General features: G+C 36.1%; 1 protein-coding gene across 1 annotated transcript in view; it reads left to right on the top strand.

The window, feature by feature from the left end:
- The window catches only part of Dpyd (dihydropyrimidine dehydrogenase), an 813,096-nt gene that overhangs the window by 143,199 nt on the left and 650,681 nt on the right, over window positions 1–19,216 (top strand). Inside the window, exon 5 of the mRNA XM_032896921.1 lies at window positions 13,209–13,370. Coding sequence (XP_032752812.1) covers window positions 13,209–13,370 — 162 coding nt within the window. The remainder of the gene's footprint in view (window positions 1–13,208; window positions 13,371–19,216) is intronic.

Here is a 19,216-nt window from a genome sequence, read left to right as displayed (position 1 = left end):
GTCTACATTTCTGAATATGCCATGTGCCTTATGTCAGTAGCTCTAAATTCTTGTGCCGGTTGCAACAATCATTGGCCTACCAGGCAGTGGCATCTATAACTCATGGGTGCCTGCCCTCAAGGCATTTATCTTAAGGGTTCTTTCGTACAGAATGAAGTTCTTTAATTCACGTCAACTATTTTCTCTTACAAAGGACAGTATTTTGTCCCTGTTAATTGTACTTTGAAACAGTTGATATATTATAAATGTCATCTTCAGTTAATATTGTGTTAACTTTGTTCTCATTTTGTCTATTTATGTTTGCATTTTATCTCGGAGTTTTCATGTGGAATCGGCTGATGTCTCTTGACATCCTCCAAAATTATTTAGAAGGGTTGTGTTCTTACGGATTTTACTCTTTAACTGATTTTATCATTCCTTAGTGTAAAAAGGAATAAATTGCCAGGGTGGCAATTTTCTTCTTTTATTTTATAAAGTATGTTATTCCAGGGTCTTCTGTGACACAAATGTGTTGAGTCAGTGTCACGTTAATGCTCGTTTTGAAGATGGTGTCCAGGCAAGGCTGTATTTTAAAGTCCACTTTATCAATGGGACTATATAGCTTTATTATGATTAATCAATAAGCAATTTCTTTTATCATTTTTGGGAATTACTTAATGTAGAGGTAAACCTCATCCAATACGAGATGATTTATCATTGGTTCTTTCATTCTTACCCTAAACCGTTACATATTAAAATTTCTTAATATTAATGGGAATTTATTTTTGTGTATTCGTTTTTTCCTTACTCTGTTTTGGAGGGGGAGAATTACATTTTAATTTTCTTCATTTCTCTTTTGAATTATACTTCGAATGTCTTTATCAGTTTACTTTCTTAAAAGAGCCCATTGAATTTTGAGCTACAATTGTTGTATCTATTGTTCCAAAGGCTTCCTTTGAACTTACTTATAATCTGCCAATGTTTATTCAATTTCTCAAGCTATACTGTACCAACTATAGGTAAAATATTTACTTTTCTACTCTATAATTCCACTTTCCAGAGCTACTAAGAGTCTGTTTATACCATCTGTTCTTTCTACTCATATACTTGAATGCCTAATTATATAATTTTTATTCTGTTTTTTATTTGAGCCTGTGAAAAAACTCTTATGAAGACTCTTGTTAATATGTGTTTTTGTACAAAAGCTTTGTATTTGCTTTGAATGAGAAGTAACTTCTCATCCAGTTTTCTTGGAGCACCTCAAAATACATTTCTTTTTGTTAGTATTTTTTAAATCAAGCATGATCTGAGGATTAAGCCAAAAATATTCATAAGTTATATATATAATAATTTAGTAAACATTTTTAAAAGTTTCTGAATAAGTAAACATGCATTTATGAGATGTTTGATATACTTATCTCAGAATTAATAGTCATTGATAGAAATCTTTTATTTTTTATTTTTATTAGCCATTAATTTTTTTATATTTCAAATATTATCCCCCTTCCGGCTGGTCTTCCCTCCAGGAAGCCCCCCCACCTCATCCTGCTCCTTTTTTCCTCTAAGAGAATGGTTCTTTAACCACTCACCCACTCCCACCTCCTCCTCTAGCATCCACCTTCTCTGGGGCACCAAGTCTTCACAACACCAAGTGCCTTCCCTCTCACTGATGCCAGATGAGGCAGTCCTCTGCTACATATGCAGTGACAGTCATGAATCCACCCAAGTATACGCTGGTTGGTGATTTAGTCCCTGGTAGTTCTGAGGGATGCGGTTAATTGATACTATTGTTCTTCCTATGGTGTTGCAATCCTTCTCAACTCCTTCAGCCTTTCCCCTAACTCTTTCTTTGGGGTTACTGGGCTCAGTTCAATGGTTGGCTGTGAGTAGCTTCATCTTTCTTAGTCCGGTGGTGGCAGAGCTTCTCAGAGGACAACCATGCCAGTTTCCTATCTGCAAACACATCTTGGCATTAACAATAGTGTTGGGGTTTGCTGTCTGAACATGGGATGGATCCCAAGTTAGGGCCGTTTCTGGGTGACCTTTCTTTCAGCCTCTGTTCCATTTTTGTCTGTTCCTTTTCTTTAGATATGTACAATTCTGAGTTAAAAATTTGTAGTGGTGGGTGGCTCCACCCTCCACTGGGTACCATGTCTACCTATTGGAGGTGTTCTCTTCTAGTTCTATCTCCCTGCTGTGGGCATTTCGGCTAATGTCATCCCCATTGGGTACAGGGAACCTCGCACTTCATTTGCATCTGGGAACTATATTTTCCTTACATGAATAACTGCCCTTATAAATTCAAAATGAATTCTCCAAAATAGTCATATTCACATTATAATAGAATACTGATTTAAAATGATTAAGAAAATGCCTGCACATCTTGGCTGAACATAATAACAATAATAAAGATTTTAACAGAGTCTCTCGATTAGTTAATTAATTAAATGTATAAGTTCTACACATTGAAACTGATATTGTAGAATAATAATTTTACTAATTTAAAAAATGAGTGAAATATAATTTTGCAAATCACTGATCATATTATGTTGTGTTCAGAAGATCAATGGACCATGCCAATTGATTCATTGGTGCTTACCTAATCTATTCTGTTTTGTTTTGAGATTGTAAATGATAGCATTTTTTTTCTGACCAAGATTAGTATAATTTATGCTTTTCTTCAGACTTTGTTTACCTGAGTGTATTGGTGTCAGATACTCTGTTATTTTAAGAAAGTGTTGGCCAAATATAAATAACAAGCTGCAAACCACACAGGATCTTCAAATAATTCAGTTTAAGAAAACAGTAATTTTCATTGTATAGTTTGGTCAATCTGTTAATAACAGATTTTTCAAATATATATATATATAGTGTAGGGATATGCATGTAAGAGCAGTCACCATTGAAATCAGAAGACAGCATTGCATTTTCCATGAAGGTGAAGTTACAGGCAGCTGTGAATGTACCAGTATGGGTACTGGGAACTAAATTTAAGTCTTCTATAAGAGCAGTGTCTGTTCGTAGCCCCGGAGTCCTCTCTCCAGTCCTCCAACCAAGTTCTGCATTAACACAAAACAAAACCAAAACAACAGAAAACAGCATGATGACATTACCTGTGTTTCAACAGACAAAGGTAAAAATAGCCTTCAAAATTGTTTATTAATTATTTTCAAAACTGACTAATAACGATATGCCAGTGTAAATTTAGTGTCACATTTTATCCTGTGGTAGTCCCAAGACAAAGGGAATTCTGTATTAAGGATGACTTAGGGTTTTTAATATTAAAAAGTTAAAAAGAACAGACTACAAACTAGGCCAAAGAATTTGCATTTAACTGACATAACTAATCATCATATTGTTTAAAAGGTGTATTTGTAATCATGCAAGGGTAAGTGAGTTTTTACTAATTGCATATCTGTTTGATAGTGTAAATAACTTTCAAGAATCCATGTACACTGTGCTTCTGTCTGATATATACTATATCATCTGAAGGAATAACGTATTCTTTGTAATTTAGTATTAACATAAAAAGGACTGCATAAAGAACATACTGCTATCACAACAAGATTGCAGGAGTACTGATAACATCTTCAGTGTTGAGTAAATGCAGTATACAGTGAACCTCATGTTAAATGTATTTGGGGTTAGTTTTATGAAAAGTATTTTGATAAATTAAAGAAATTAAAATAAATTAGTACAATCAATACTAATTATATTTTTGAAAGCAGTGGTAGGTTTAAATTAATGTGCATGGAATGGAGAATATTCTTGGGAAATCTATTTGCACTCACTGTATAATAACACACTGTCGTACATATCACAGCATACTGTCACTTAAGAAATATCTCATGTTCTTGGCAATAAAGAGCCAACCCTCAAAAATAGTCTGACATTTTCTAAACATGGAAGAAAACAGTGGTGTGAAATGACAGTCTAGTTATAATTCCTTAAATAACCAGGTATGTGTTATATGGGATGGTTAAAAAATCACATATAGTGTTTAGAAGACTTCCTAGCTCATGGGACCCAGGAATACAGGAACATATCTGCATACATGATGCATATGTATGCATGCAGGGCACATTATGCTCATGAATAGGCACAACAGTTGGTGTTCTAAATCCTGTCTCAGATTAGATGACTTGAAGTCAGATTAGTTGATCATTTTCTTACATTTGAAAGATAATTTTGCCATTAACATTTGTCATTTGGGAAATAATAAAATCATATGTCTACTCTTCATGAAAAATTGTTTTAAGCAAGATTCAAGCAACTGCGACAACAAAGCTCAGGTGTATTTCCTATTGTCTGCCAAACTTTGCTGTTCGGTGTACTTCGAATTAATTGGAAAATGTAATATTCAGTCACATTGATGAGGCAGCTTTAGGGTTTTGGATAGCATTATTTTTAGAATGTGGTACTATTTGTAATGATCTATCTAGAGGTTCTACTTTAAAATACTAAAAAACCAATCTAATGTTATTATTTGTGTATGTGTGATTGCGTGTACTTTTAACAGCAATATAAATACATTTAAGGTGTAATGCTTTTTTTCTTTTTTTATTATATATATTTCTTTACTTACATTTCATATGTTATTCCCTTTCCCGGTTTCCTGTCCATAAGCCTCCATTCCCTTCTGCACCCCCATATAGGCGTTCCTCCCACCCATTCCCCTTACTGCCCACCATATTCCCCTGCACTGGGGGTACAACCTTGGTAAGACCAAGGGCTTCCCCTTGAACTGGTGCCCCAACAAGGCTATTTTCTGCTACATATGCAGTTCGAGCCCTGGGTCAGTCCACATATAGTCTTCCCGTAGTTGTTTAGTCCCTGGAAGTTCTGGTTGGTTGGAATTGTTGTTCTTATGGGGTTGCAAGCTCCTTCAGCTCTTTCAATTCTTCCTCTAGTTCCCCCCAAAGGGGTCCTGTTCTCAGTTCGGTGGTTTGCTGCTAGCATTGACCTCTGTATTGGACAGGCTCTGTATGTGTCTCTCAGGACAGATCTATATCCGGTCCCTTTCAGCATGCACTTTTTAGCTTCATAAATCTTACTTAGTTTTGGTGGCTTTATATATATGGGCCACATGTGGGGCAGACTCTGAATGGTCATTCTTTCAGTCGCTGCTCTAAACTTTGCTTCCATATCCCCTCCTATGGATATTTTCCCCCTTTTAAGGAGTGGGGGCATCCTCATTTTGGTCATCCTTCTTCTTGAGCTTCCTGTGGTCTGTGGATTGCATCTTGGGTAATTCAAGCTTTTTGGCTAATATACACTTATCTATGAGTGCATACCAAGTGTGTTTTTCTGTGATTGGGTTACCTCACTCAGGATGATATTTTCTAGTTCATTCCATTTGCCTATGAATTTCATGAAGTCATTGTCTTTGATAGCTGAGTAATATTCCATTGTGTAGATGTACCACATTTTTTGAATCCATTCCTCTGTTGAAGGGCAACTAGGTTCTTTACAGTTTCTGACTATTATAAATATGGGTTTTGTCCACAGAGAATATAAAATTACACCTTTTAAAATGTCTTATAAAATGTATTTTTTATTGTTCTGCATAATGAAACTTTTCATTCTTTCCACATTTATTTTCATTATTTATGTTAGTTTGTCATTAAAAGTTCTGGAATATTTTACTATTTTTTATATATTTTAATAATGGATTTAGTCTTTATTTATTAGAAATAAATAGCAGTACATATTTGGTCTTAGAGTTATATTGGACGGGCTATAGTCATGGTAAACTTTATGGCTTAGAACCTAGGCAAAAGTAAAATTTAAGATCCATAGCAGATAAATATGAGCATCATAAGTACATATTTACAAATATTTTACTGAAAAAGCATTATTGAAAAGGTGTCATACAAAGATAGAATGACACTGCATATGTAGAATTTCTTCTCAAGTCCTTTCCAGTACTAAATTCTCTTCTATCACAGTAATTATTTATTATATAGAGGGGAAATTTTTTTCCAAGCACAGATTAGAAAGGTATTTTTAATTATAATTTATTCTTCAGGCTGACCAAACATTCAAGAATATATGTTGTCCAAAATTATTTCTAAGTATTTCTTGGTACATGTGGAATCACAAGAAAAATACATTCGAAAATGACCTGTGTGATTGACCAAGTCAGTTGGAAGTTGGCTTTATCACAATGAAGAAAAAGAATAAGTCTAGGCTGGACCCCAGAATCACCTATTAAGGTTTGTACATAGGCTTGCAATTCCTCCCCTAGGGAATTGGAGACAGTCAGATTTCCCAAGGTCCAGATCTTGTGCGGCCTTGTCTCAAAAATCATTGTAGATAATACCTGAGCATGGATACTTAAGGTTTTCTGCTGTCCTTTACACACAAGTATGCCCCAAACACCTGATCTCACACTTACTGACACACATAAGTTGGATTTGGGTATGAATGAAAGTGTCATTCTGTTTAAGTCAAGGAAAGGCATAGTGATGATCCAGGTTCCTCATTATCTCTCCTGCTGAAGAATTGTTTGCTCATACATCAAACAATTGTTGTATTGGTTACACCTACATGTCTCTTGAGTTGGTGCCACTAATTCATGGGTGGAATTATAAGTAATTATGTTTATTAAGTTGAAAAAAGGAGACAAGATGAAAGAAACATAAGGAACAGAAGTGACTTTCTTGTTTTGATTAGATACTTTATATAACATATTGTGTGCCAATTTTCATATGTTTATAGCAATTTATGTGGCTTTCCAATGGATGGTTGTTTTTAGACCATCATAAATAGCTTTTCCATTTCCTTTCTTATTACTATGCATCAAACGGATTTTATATAGATATTAAAATTAATAAAACTCAAGTAATTAACATTGACAAAAGCTTTTGGGGAAGAGAAAATCTATATGAAGACTAGAGAGCTGGCTTATGTTTATTAAGATTATTTAATGGGCAACATTGTATCTTTGTCAAATCTATATCAACTTACAAAAGACATAATCAAAATAATCATATCTTTCTTTTTTCTTAAGTCCTAATCTGAGAATTATATATTTCCCCAATTGAAGGGCTTTTCTGTGATAGAACTCAAATCTGGGAGTATCTCCATTGTCTATCTCTGTGTACATAAATATGAATATGTGTATGAATATGTGCATTTATAACTGTGTTTGTATGTATTCATGTATAATTGTATGTATGTGTAACTATGTGTATATGTTCCCATGTATAAATGTGTATGTGTGTTTGTGTTTGGACATGAATAACTGTGCATGTTTTATAAGCATGTGTGTGTCTGTGTGTCTGTGTGTGTGTATGTTTCAAGTTTAGCAACTCATAAATTCCACAAGAATGACATGCTAATTTCTTTACACTTTAAGTTTAACTGAGAGCAGTTGACTGAATTTGTGGTCTGAAAATATGTAATTATATTGCGTAAAATTTATCAAAATTTAGCCTATGTATGAAGATAGGACTATCCTATCCTTTTCTTTCCCTCTTGACCTTTTAAGAATGTGTTATGAGGGTAAAGGTTTTATTTATTTTATTTACTTTTAACAACATTTCACTAGATACCCCAGTCTGGATTTCCACTCAAAATCCTCTTGCACCAGCCTCCAGAGCACTGAGTTGCGGTCATACACCACCACAGCTGGATCTGAATGTAGGGTTTCTATGTTCCCCGATCAGGAGAAAAGGCTTTTTATGTGTTCTGACTATAATATATGTTTTTGCCAAATGATTGAGACTCACATGTAATACACAAAAGTATGATGATAGCTTTACACAAAGTAACCTTGGTCTTGGTCCTGTCTCTAGCATGTGATACTAAAATCATTTTCTATCCAATTAATTTACACCCATGTACTCATTCTTACAGAGCTTAAGCCAGGAATATGAGCGGTGTTAATTCACCCTTCTCACACATGCAAACTTACTGAGGTTTAACACAAGTATTTTTTAAATGCAACAGATTGGAGTGTATCTTGGAAGGGTGCTTCCATCTGTGAAAACTGTCACTGGAAAAGGGAAGAACACTTTAAAATAAATCCACCAGCTGTATTGATAATCTTGTAGTGATATGAAGGCCTGAATACGGTAGGACTATTTGTTAAATTAGTTACACTGCATGACAGAAGAGCAGGATGGTAAAAATTTTCAGTTCCCAATAATGACTTTGAAAATCATTAAATTATGGAGAAATGACACTAAGGAAATTTCGAATTATAATTTAAAAATAAAGACCGAAGTATTGAAGTTGAAAGTATCTTAACTAAAGTACTTAGTTAACTAAGTGGCACATAGTGGACTAAAGAATGTGCCATTAAAATAGTCAGGTACAACCTGGTAATTTACACCTGAAAAAAATATAGAACCAGGAAACTTTCAATGGTTAAGCTTTTGTGTTGGTTTGCAAATAACCATTGTTTTAAACATCATTTTCCCTCAGACTTTTGGCCGGAGCTGTTAATCAACCGTCCTGTGCTCCACAGAAATACCCATTAATAAAAACAAACAAACAGAAAAGCAAAAACATTATCAACAACAAAAACCATCAAAATAATAATTCAGTTCCCCCCAAAGACTTTACCTAAAGGGAATTTTTTCATCTCTTCTAACATACCCTCTACATTTTCTCTACATGATGAAACAAGTGCTAAAATGTTCTGACAGAAAACCAAAAAGAAAGTGTTGACGAAATCTTGATAGGAGTCAACCTAGATGCCTGTGATGTACCTTCTCTATTTACATTTCCTATCCTTTACTCTTAAAAGGTTTAAGAGAAAAATACCTTGAGAATCATCTCACTGGCTAGAAGGACATGACTGATTTTGATCCTGTGGCTTCCAGGGAAGGCTTGAAAAGGTGTCCTTCTTGAAAGGATTGTGAATAGTTCTACTCTGAGTACTCACATCCCCAAACACTGGACTGATCTGGGCATCTTGATGATGGAATGTGAGGTTATTTCTTTTATAGCAACATTATTTTTATATCTCAAATAGAATATTTTTGTTTTAATTTTCCGAATTCATATTTTACGGTTATAAAATTGCCACACAAGCATGACGTAAGAGGTTAAATAGTCCTGAAAGGATGAAAAATGAGGTGAAAGTTTAAACTCCACCACAAATTTTAGGCTCAACTTTTCACTTTTACATGTGTCAACTGTTAACACATTCTGTTGTTTTTCCTACTATGTGTTTATCTCTGTGTGTCTGACATACTGGGTATATTATTATTTTTATTAAGCCCTTTTATTTATTTTTATTGGATATTTAATTTATTTACATTTCAATTGTTATGCCCTTTCCAAGTTTCCCCTCAGGAAAACCCCTATTCCATCATCCTTCCTCCTGCTTCTATGGGGGTGCTCGCCCACCCACACACTCCTGAAGCCCCACCATGGCATTCCTCTACACTGGGGCATCAAGCCATCACAGGACCAAGGGCCTCTGCTCCCATTGATATCTGACAAGTCCATCCTCTGCTACTTATGCAGTTGGAGCCATGGGTCTCTCCATGAGTACTCGTTGATTGTAGGTTCAGCTTCTGGGAGCTCTGGGGAATCTGGTTGGTTGATATTGTTGTTCTTCCTATGGGTTGCAAAGTCTTTCAGCTCTTTCAGTCTTTCCCCTAACTCCTCCATTTGGGATGCTGTTTCAGTCCAATGGTTGGCTATAAGCATCCACCTCTGTATTTGTCAGGCACTGGCAGGGCCTCTCAAGAGACAGCTACATCAGGCTTCTGTCAGCAAGAACTTCTTGGCATCCACAATAGTGTCTGGGTTTAGTGACCTTACATGGGATGGATGCCCAAGTGGAGCAGTTTCCAGATGACTTTTGTTCAGTCTCTGTTCCAACTTTTTGTCTCTATATTTCCTCCCTTGAGAACTTTGTTCCACCTTCTAACAAGGACTGAAGAATCCATGCTCTGGTCTTTCTTCGTCTTGAGTTTCATGTAGTCTGTGAATTGTATATTGGATATTCTGAGCTTTTGGGCTAATATCCACTTATTAGTGAGTACATACCATGGGTGTTCTTTTGTGACTGGGTTATCTCACTCAGGATGATAATTTCTAATTGCATCAATTTGCCTAAGAATTTCATAATGTCATTGTAATTAATAGGTAAGTAGTACTCCATTGTGTAACTGTTCCATATTTTCTGTATCCATTCCACTCTTGGAGGATATCTGGGTTCCTTCTAGCTTCTGGCTTTTTTTTTTCTTTTTGATTGATTTATTTTTGCACACCAGATTTTATTCCCCTTCCAGTCCACCCTCCAACTGTTCCACAACTCATACCTCCTCCCTGTCTCTCCAGGCTCCACAAGGATATCCCCACCTCACCAGACCTCTAAACTTCCTGGGGCCTCCAGTCTCTTGAGGGTTAGGTGCAACTTCTCTGACTGAACCCAGACCTGGGAGTCCTCTGCTACATATGTGTTGGAGGCCTCATCTCAGCTGGTGTATGCTGCCTGTTTGGTGATCCAGTGTCTGAGATATCTCAGGGGTCCAGGTTAATTGAGACTGCTGGTCCTCCTACAGGGTAGCCGTCCTCCTTAGCTTCCTCCAGCTTTTCCCTAATTCAACCACAGGGGTCAGCAACTTGTGTTCTTTGATTGGGTTCACATATCTGCATCTGACTCTTTCAGCTGTTTGTTGGGTCTTTTGGAGAGCACTCATGATAGGTCCACAGCCTCAGTAATGGTGTCAGGTCTTGGGGCCTCCCCTTGAGCTGGATCCCACTTTAGACCTGTCACTGGATCTTCTCCATTTCCATTCCTGCAGTTCTTTCAGATAGTAAGAATTATGGGTCAGAGCTTTGACTGTGGGATAGCAATCTCATCACTCACTTGATGGCCTGTCTTTCTGCTGGAGGTAGGCCCAATAAGCTCCCTCTTCCCACTGTAGGGCATTTCGTCTAGAGTTCCCCTTTGAGTCCTGAAGGTCTCTCACCTCCCAGGTCTCTGGTATATTCTGGAGGGTTCTCCAAACCTCTTAGCCTCCAAGGCTGCCTGTTTCCATTCTTTCTGATGGTCCTCAGGGCTTCAGTCCTTTTCTCCAACCCAATACCAAATCATGTTCCCCTCTCCCCCCAACTCCCACCCCCTTCCCTCCCTTGTCTACCCCTCCTTCTCATCCTCCCTCCCTCCCCTCTTGTGGTTGCTTTCTTCTCCCTCCCAAGTGGGACTGGGGCATCCTCACTTGGCCCCTTCAATTCGTTGACCTTTTTGAGTTCTGTGGACTGTATCTTGGGTATTATGTACTTTTTTTTGGTCAATACCCACATATTAATGAGAACATACCGTACATGCTCTTTTGGGTCTGAGTTACCTCACAGGATGATACTTTCTAGTTCCATCCATTTGTCTGCAAAACTCAGGATGTCCTCTTTCTTAATAGCTGAGTAGTATTCATTTCTCTTTTCCTTTTGGTACTTAGCTTCAACTGTCACAGCTGAGAAAATATTGCCCATTTTAGATTAATGATATTTCCTGATGCAGAAACCAAAAATGAAGAAACTGTGCAGCATATTCACCAAGCGGAATTCAAATACAGTCAACATCACAAACTATGTTCTCTGTAGTTTACAAAGAAAAGGGCGCGCGCGCGCGTGTGTGTATGTGTGTGTGTGTCTGTATGTGTCTAAGTATCTGTAAATAAAAATATGTGTTCTACCTAAATCAAGACATTGAAGTGACATGTTGAAGTATCATGGCGAGATGGGTAATACACTTTAGAATGAATCTTGTCATAACTTCTTATATGCTGTTTGGTATCCATCAGCCAATCACTTGATTTTCCTGCTTGTGTTTCTCAGTTATGAATTCCGGTTCAAATATACTTTTATTATATTTCTAGTACATATATATATATATATATATATATATATATTAGCCATTAGACACTGCTTGTTCTGAGGAGCCACACAAAATTAGGCAAATATTTCAAACCATCACCAGTGCTGCTAAAATCATAGATTTTTTTCCTTGATATAGTTCTAAAATAATACATTTTTAAACGATAAATGGATCTATATATTGTGGTGATAACTTTAATCATTTTGCCTATTTTCTCTTCTCTTTTATTGAAATGATCAACATTATTTTAGTTAGATTTTTCTCTTTAACTTGTTGATGATCTGTATTTTATGTGTTTATTTTTATCTGTTAATGGTTTAGCATGTTTTTGATTAGTCTACTTTCCACGGTGATGAATTAGAGATGATCAGATGGAATCGAGGACTGTCAAAGTACTGGAAAAATAATTAAGAACCATTAAACAAAAAAGTTACACTGCCAACATGAGCACAATGTCTACCTGCACAAAATTCTCCTCTTTAAGTTTGTGCAAGTATGGCACACTTAGGATAACCCCGTAAGCCCAAAGAGATTTATTCTAATCGTCAGTTTATTTGAATTCTCTTATTTTTACCGAATGCCCATTATCTTTGCAGGATTCCCTTCAAGACACCATTTTCTGTTTATGTGTTATGTCTCTTTAATCTCTTTCTGACTGTCCTGCTTTACAAAACTTTAAATTATTTCTTTTTAAATTTTCGTTCACAATTTGAATTATCTTACTTGTGAACAAATTACTACTCAATTATTCACAATAAAAATATCATAAGCTATTTTACAGGCATCCAATGTTAGGTAATGGCTGAGGTAATGAATTGTTTCAGGTCTCAGTCAGAGTCCATGTCATGACTGCCTCGCTGCATCATTGGTGAGAAGCTGAGTTTGAGAGACATTGATCAACTGAGGGTCTTGAAACGAGTCAGATGGGTCAAGGAGCAGAGCACCTAACTCTTTTAAATTTAGCCATGCGGAAGCTGATACAATATAATTTTTCTTGTTGCTATTGTCTTAAAAGCTGTTATTTCTTTATGAAGATCACATAACAAGCTCCTAAGTCACTTTGGGTAAAAACGTGAAGGAGAATTTAGGGGAAAGCTATACTATCATGCATTGTGGATGATACTCTTTTAAATGTTAAATTTCTAAAATTCAACAAGTACTCTATTATTAATATACGGGTATAAGCTCTCCTGTGTGTGTGTGGTTTCATTCTTGTTTGTGATTATGCAGATGCCAGTTGATGAACACCACCGTCGCATGTATATCTCATTTGCAATTCAACACCTTGACCTTTAATGTAGTTGCACCCCCCCAAAGAAATAATATACCATAATTGTGCACTTAAGGTACAGCATGCCATAATACACATTTTCTTTTTTCTCTGTAGAACTACTATGGTGCAGCTAAGCTGATTTTTTCCGATAATCCTCTTGGTCTCACTTGCGGAATGGTTTGTCCAACATCTGACCTCTGTGTTGGAGGATGCAACTTACATGCTACTGAAGAGGGGCCAATTAATATTGGTGGGCTGCAGCAGTTTGCTACCGAGGTATGTAATGTATACACTTGCATTTTTTCCCTCCTACTAGAAAGCCGGAAGCTCATAAAAAAATTGAAGTCCTTAGTTATTTTGTTGATATCCACCGTGTGTGTGTGTGTGTGTGTGTGTGTGTGTGTGTGTGTGTGTGTGTGTGTGTGGTGTGTGTGATACAAATGTGTTGTTTGAAATCAGTATCTTTATATAAAACTTGGCTATAAGAATGAAAGTTTATAAAACCATATATCAAATTAGTTGTAATCCCAGCAGGTTATTAAAATAACGTAGAACGAAAATATCTAAATTGGATGATCTAGAAATAGAATTTGTTCATTAACTTTACATTGAAGTGTAGCATGGAGACCCTATTAGGAGAAAAGGCTATATTCTTTAACTGATAATTTCCCCTGGAACTCACTTTGATCTTTATGCCTAGAAATATATTTCAGCACTACTTCCTACTATTCTTTGAGTGATAGAGGTTGGGGAATTTTCAAAAAACCCTGAAATGGAATAATATTCTCTAACAACATTAAGAAGATAATTAGATTATGTGAGCTTATAGATTGAAAGCTACTCTGTTATTTGCACGGAAAAGGTTTAATGAAATGAAAGGTGGCTCTTTGTCATTTGTCACATAAAGTTTGGTACTGGCATTCTCTTTTATAAATCCTTTGTAAATGACTGATTCTCTGGGACATCTTTATGCTCTCTGGGGTCTCCTGTTTGAAGTGAACTAGCAAGTCAATTCTCATGTATCATTTAAATGATCAGCTTATTGGGATGTTACAGTAAGATTTTTATAATCTTGAGGGACTAGTTGGCTGGAAGACTAAATTAAATGCCTGTCTATGCTGGACTTTTAGTTAATGACTTACCTCTCTGGTTGTGTCAACTTAAACACAATGTACTCTTTCCCTTTAGAGCCTTTCCCATAATATCCCTCAAGCTTAAGTCACTCTTTGCCTTTAGTAATAAATCAGTGTTATTCCCTTCCTGCTTTCTGACAGGTTAATTCTGTGGAAAGACCCCTGGGAATAAGAAAATGGAAACAATTTGAGGTTGTGAGTTGATGCAATAAATTCTTGGATTTAATTTCTTTTCTTATCAAATTAAAAACTGCATTAGGCTTACCTGAGCAGTGCAAGGTATAATCTCTACAACGTGCAAAAATCCTTAGTTGATGATGAAGATTCCCTCAGATTCCTCTCCACATTTCTTTGGGAAGTCCTTCCTTTTGTCATTAAGCCTGGGTGAGCTTGCACAAAAGGCATCCCAGCAAATGAAGAGCCATGCAGTATGTATATGAGCTGAACCTCCATTCCTAAACAAAATGGTTTGGTAGCAGTAATGTGTCAGGGATCTGGACATGAATGTCATAGATGTACAGAAAATGGGGGAAAGAAATGAATGATAGAAAAAAAGGAACAGAAGGAGGGAAGGTGGAAAGAAGGAGCAAATGAGGGAAAAGGAGGTTGGGAGAGACAGAGGGAGAAAGATAGACAGATACACACAGAGAGAATATGAACAAATATATAAAAGAATCTCTACTTTCACTTGGCTTTAATAAGCTCCTAGTTCACAGAGTATTTATTTATAAGCATTTCTATATTGTCCTCCTTGTTATACAAGTCATCAGAAACTCAATACAAATCAAGTGTACATACATGCAGGATCCCTGTGAGCCCTACCTAATAAAGAATTGAGCTTGAACAAGGTGTGCCTATAAATTAGTCTCAACTAGATGAATAAAATTCTAAAAAGGTTGTGTCTTTGTATTTTATTTCATTCCATTTTTATAACTGTGTTTCACATCAAATAATAAATTAAAACACTGTGATGAGAACTGCATATAGGGTGTTCCCATTAGTGTTTTCTACATTGACTAATTTTATAAAGTACTGTGTTACTTATGTCAAAGTGGGGTTTACTTAAATACATGCACCTTTTGAGTTGTTATGAAATTACCAAAGCATGAGCTCTGTGGATACCAGTAAATTGCATGTGAAGGGCAAACTATTCTTCTTTTTTCCAATGACTAAACTATCGACATGAAATTTAACCAAAGTGGAACATGATGCAAATGATTTTATGTTTTGATTGATAAACAGTGATTGATTTTGACCTTTTAAAAATACAAGTCAATATCTCTCTACCAAATTAAGCAAAGGTTAGGAAAGCAAACTAAATAGGAAAAAAAGGACTTTTTCAGAATTGTTTTTCCTGTAATTTATAAATGATTTTTTAAAATATCAACTCTCTAGTTTGCTGTTATTGACTGTGTGTGTATGTTCTGCTTCTTCATTTGTACATAGGTGGGTAATTTGGAAAAATAATATATCACATCTATCTAATCCTGCAGGAGGAGCAGGAAGATGACTTCTCTTGTGTGGCCCTATGTTTTCATTTCTCTTCAACTCCCTGCTATTATTTCATTTGCATTGTGATGACTTGACCTCGTTCAAGATACTTTTGGCCATTGGTATGATGAGAAAGCTAGAGAAGGGATTCTTATTCTATAGAAGGTGGATGGCTTCATAATAATCCTAGAATCCTTTAACAATATAGGTTCAATAAATATCTTGGCAACCCTGATTTAGTGCAGGAGTTATCAATTTCAGGGCAGTTCACATATTCCTGTGTATAAACAATGTTTAAGAATGAGTTGAGTACGTTATGGGTTAATAAAACAATAACAACCAAAAACTATGCAACCTCTAAGTGTATAGAAACACAATAGCCCTCCAGGAAGCAAAAACTACAAATAATCGCTTAACTGATTGAGAGCTATACATCCAGTGGCATTCTGATACTGATAATTTCACGTTAGAAGATTTGCTTTACTTGTTTGGAAGGTAGTTTGTTCACATTAACGGAAAGTGTAGACGGGGAAAAGTCCAGACTTAGTGATTGTATGGAAATGCATTCATTTTTGTGGTATCCAGCTTTGAAATGCTGATAACTATCAACATGTGCCATCTAGATATTTGGCTTCTTGGACATGAGACAATAACATACCAGTAATAGTCAGTATTAAAGAAACTCTGTAATGCAGTGTTGGATAGGAGTGAATAAGTCCTGAAATCACCCAGAGTTCATATTATCTCCCTTTGTTTATTGTAAATATTTTTATTGGATATTTTTATTTACATTTTAAATATTATTTCCTTTCCCTGTTTCCCACCATAAGCCCCCATCCCATCCCCCTCCCCTTCTTCTATAAGAGTGTCCCCCCTCAACAACCACCCTCAATGCATGCTTCTCCTCCACCACCTGACATTCCCCTTCACTGGGGGTGTGGGGTCCAGTCTTGGCAAGACCAAGGGCTTCTTCTCCCATTGGTGCCCAACAAGTCCATCCTCTGCTACATATGCAGCTGGAGCCATGGATCTGTCCATGTGTACTCTTTGGGTGGTGGTTTAGTCCCTGGGAGCTCTGGTTGGATGGTGTTGTTCTTATGGGGTTGCAAGTCCCTTCAGCTCCTTCAATCCTCTCTCTAATTCCTCCAATTGGAACCCTGTTCTCAGTTCAATGGTTTTCTGCTAACATTCCCTCTGTATTTGTCATGCTGTGGCTGAGCCTCTCAGGAGATAGCTATATCAGGCTCCTGTCAGCATGCACTTCATGGCTTCATAGATACTATCTAGTTTTGGTGGGGATGTATATATATATATATATATATATATATATATATATTATCTCCACAGGCGGTATATATACCTAGTAGAAGACTCCTTGAAAATAATTTCTACAACTGTAGACCCATCAAGTCCCACCAGTGGTTTGAATTCTTTCAAGTGTTTTGCAGTCTCTCATTTACCTTAGATAAGGTAAACTAGCAATGATGACCACAGGCTTTATAGCAATGAAGGTTTGTAGTTCCAGGGTCAACCAGCACTTAAAGAGCCTGGTGGATTAGGATACAGTCTCACCCGTGTAGTCATCTCACCTCACCGCTCCCTCATCTTCTGTGATGGAGATAGCAATTACATGAAAATTAAAAGAGGCTCAGTAAGACCAACATACAAGTTCAAGTCATTTTCTTTTCAGGTGTATATTATTTAAAAGCTTTCCTATAAAATGTGGAAGAGGCATTCCATAATCAAGCAGAATCTAGCCTTTGTGGAGCTTGGGAAAATACAATTCTAGCTTCCTTACCTTAAAAATTACACAAACTTTTCCTATAAAATTTCAGAAAGAAGACTTTGGGATGGAGAGATGACTCAGATATGCCTTGTGCAGTACAGGGTGACAAACATCTGGTTTTTCTATAGTATTATTTTCACCTTAAAGCCTGAGGTGTGACTTTGTGTTAGCTGAGTAAATTCATGTAAAACTTTAGCATACCGATGATTTAGTTTGGCAAAGTAATCAATAAAACATACTAGTTTATGGATCTAATTTAAACTAATGTAATTTTTTTTTTTGGTTCTAGGACTTTCAGGTGTGTTGTTGTTAGTGTAGACTCTCTTCAGTTTCTGTACGAGGGCACTCAGTGCTATGAATTTTCCTCTTAGAAATGCTTTTATTGTGTCTTATAGGTTTGGGTCTTTTGGTTCTTTATTTTCATTGAATTCTAAAAAGTTTTTAATTTTTTCTTTATTTCTTCGAGACCAAGTTATCACTGTGTAGAGAGTTCTTCAGTTTCCATAGTTATGTGGGTTTTCTGTTGCTTTTGTTGTTATTGAAGTCTAGCCTCAGTCTGTGGTGTTCTATATAGGATGCATGGTATTATTTCAATCTTCTTGTATCTGTTGAGGCTTGCTTTGTGACTGATTATGTGGTCATTTTTGGATAAGGTAGGAAATAGTCAAACTCAGGACAGAAATCAATCAAATATAAACAAATAGAAGGAAACAAATAATCAACAAAACCAAAGCTTGTACTTTGAAAAAAAATCGACAAGATAGATAGACCTCTAGCCAAACTAAAGGACCCAGAGACCGATTCCAAATTAAGAAAATCAGAAATGAAAAGGGAGACATAACAATTGGAACTGAGAAAATTCAAATTATCATCAGATTCGACTACAAAACCCAATACTCAAGAAAGCTGGAAAATCCAGATGAAATAAGTGATTTTCTAGAAAGGTACCATGTATCAAAGTTAAACCAAGAGCAGGTAAACTATGTAAACAGGCCCATATCTCCTAAGGAAATAAAAGAACTCATTAAACACCCCCACACACACACACAGACAAAAGCTCAGGGCCAGATGGCTTTAGTTAATAATTCTACCAGTCCTTCAAGAAGAGCTGATACCAATTCTTCTCAAACTCTTCTATTAAACATAAACAGAAGGAACACTACCTAATTCATTCTATAAAACTGCAATCACTCTGATACCTAAACCAGAGAGACCCAAGAAAGAAGGAGAACTTCAGACCAATTTCATTTATGAATATCGATGCAAAAATATTCAATAAAATTCTAGCAAACTGAATCCAAGAACATATCAAAATGACCATTCACCATTATCGATTAGGCTTTATTTTGGGGACTCAAAGTTGGTTCAATATATGAAAATTCATTAACATAATCCACTATATAAACAAACTCAAAGAAAAAAAATCACACGATCCTCTCATTAGATGCTGAAAAAATATTTGGCAAAATACAACACTCCTTCATGTTAAAGGATAGTATTGGAGAGATCAGGAATTCAAGGCCCATATGTAAACATAATAAAAGCAATTTGCAGCAAACAAACAGCCATTATCAAATTAAATGGAGAGATACTTGGAGCAATCCCACTAAATAAAGATGTCAAGGCTGCCTATTCTCCCCATATCTATTTAATATAGTACTCAAAATTCTGGCCAGAGCAATAAGACAACAAAAGGAGATCAAAGGGATACA

The sequence above is a fragment of the Rattus rattus genome, chromosome 3 (assembly GCF_011064425.1).
Source record: "Rattus rattus isolate New Zealand chromosome 3, Rrattus_CSIRO_v1, whole genome shotgun sequence".
In the NCBI taxonomy this organism is placed as follows: Eukaryota; Metazoa; Chordata; class Mammalia; order Rodentia; family Muridae; genus Rattus; species Rattus rattus.
This window is presented reverse-complemented; position numbering and strand designations above follow the sequence as displayed.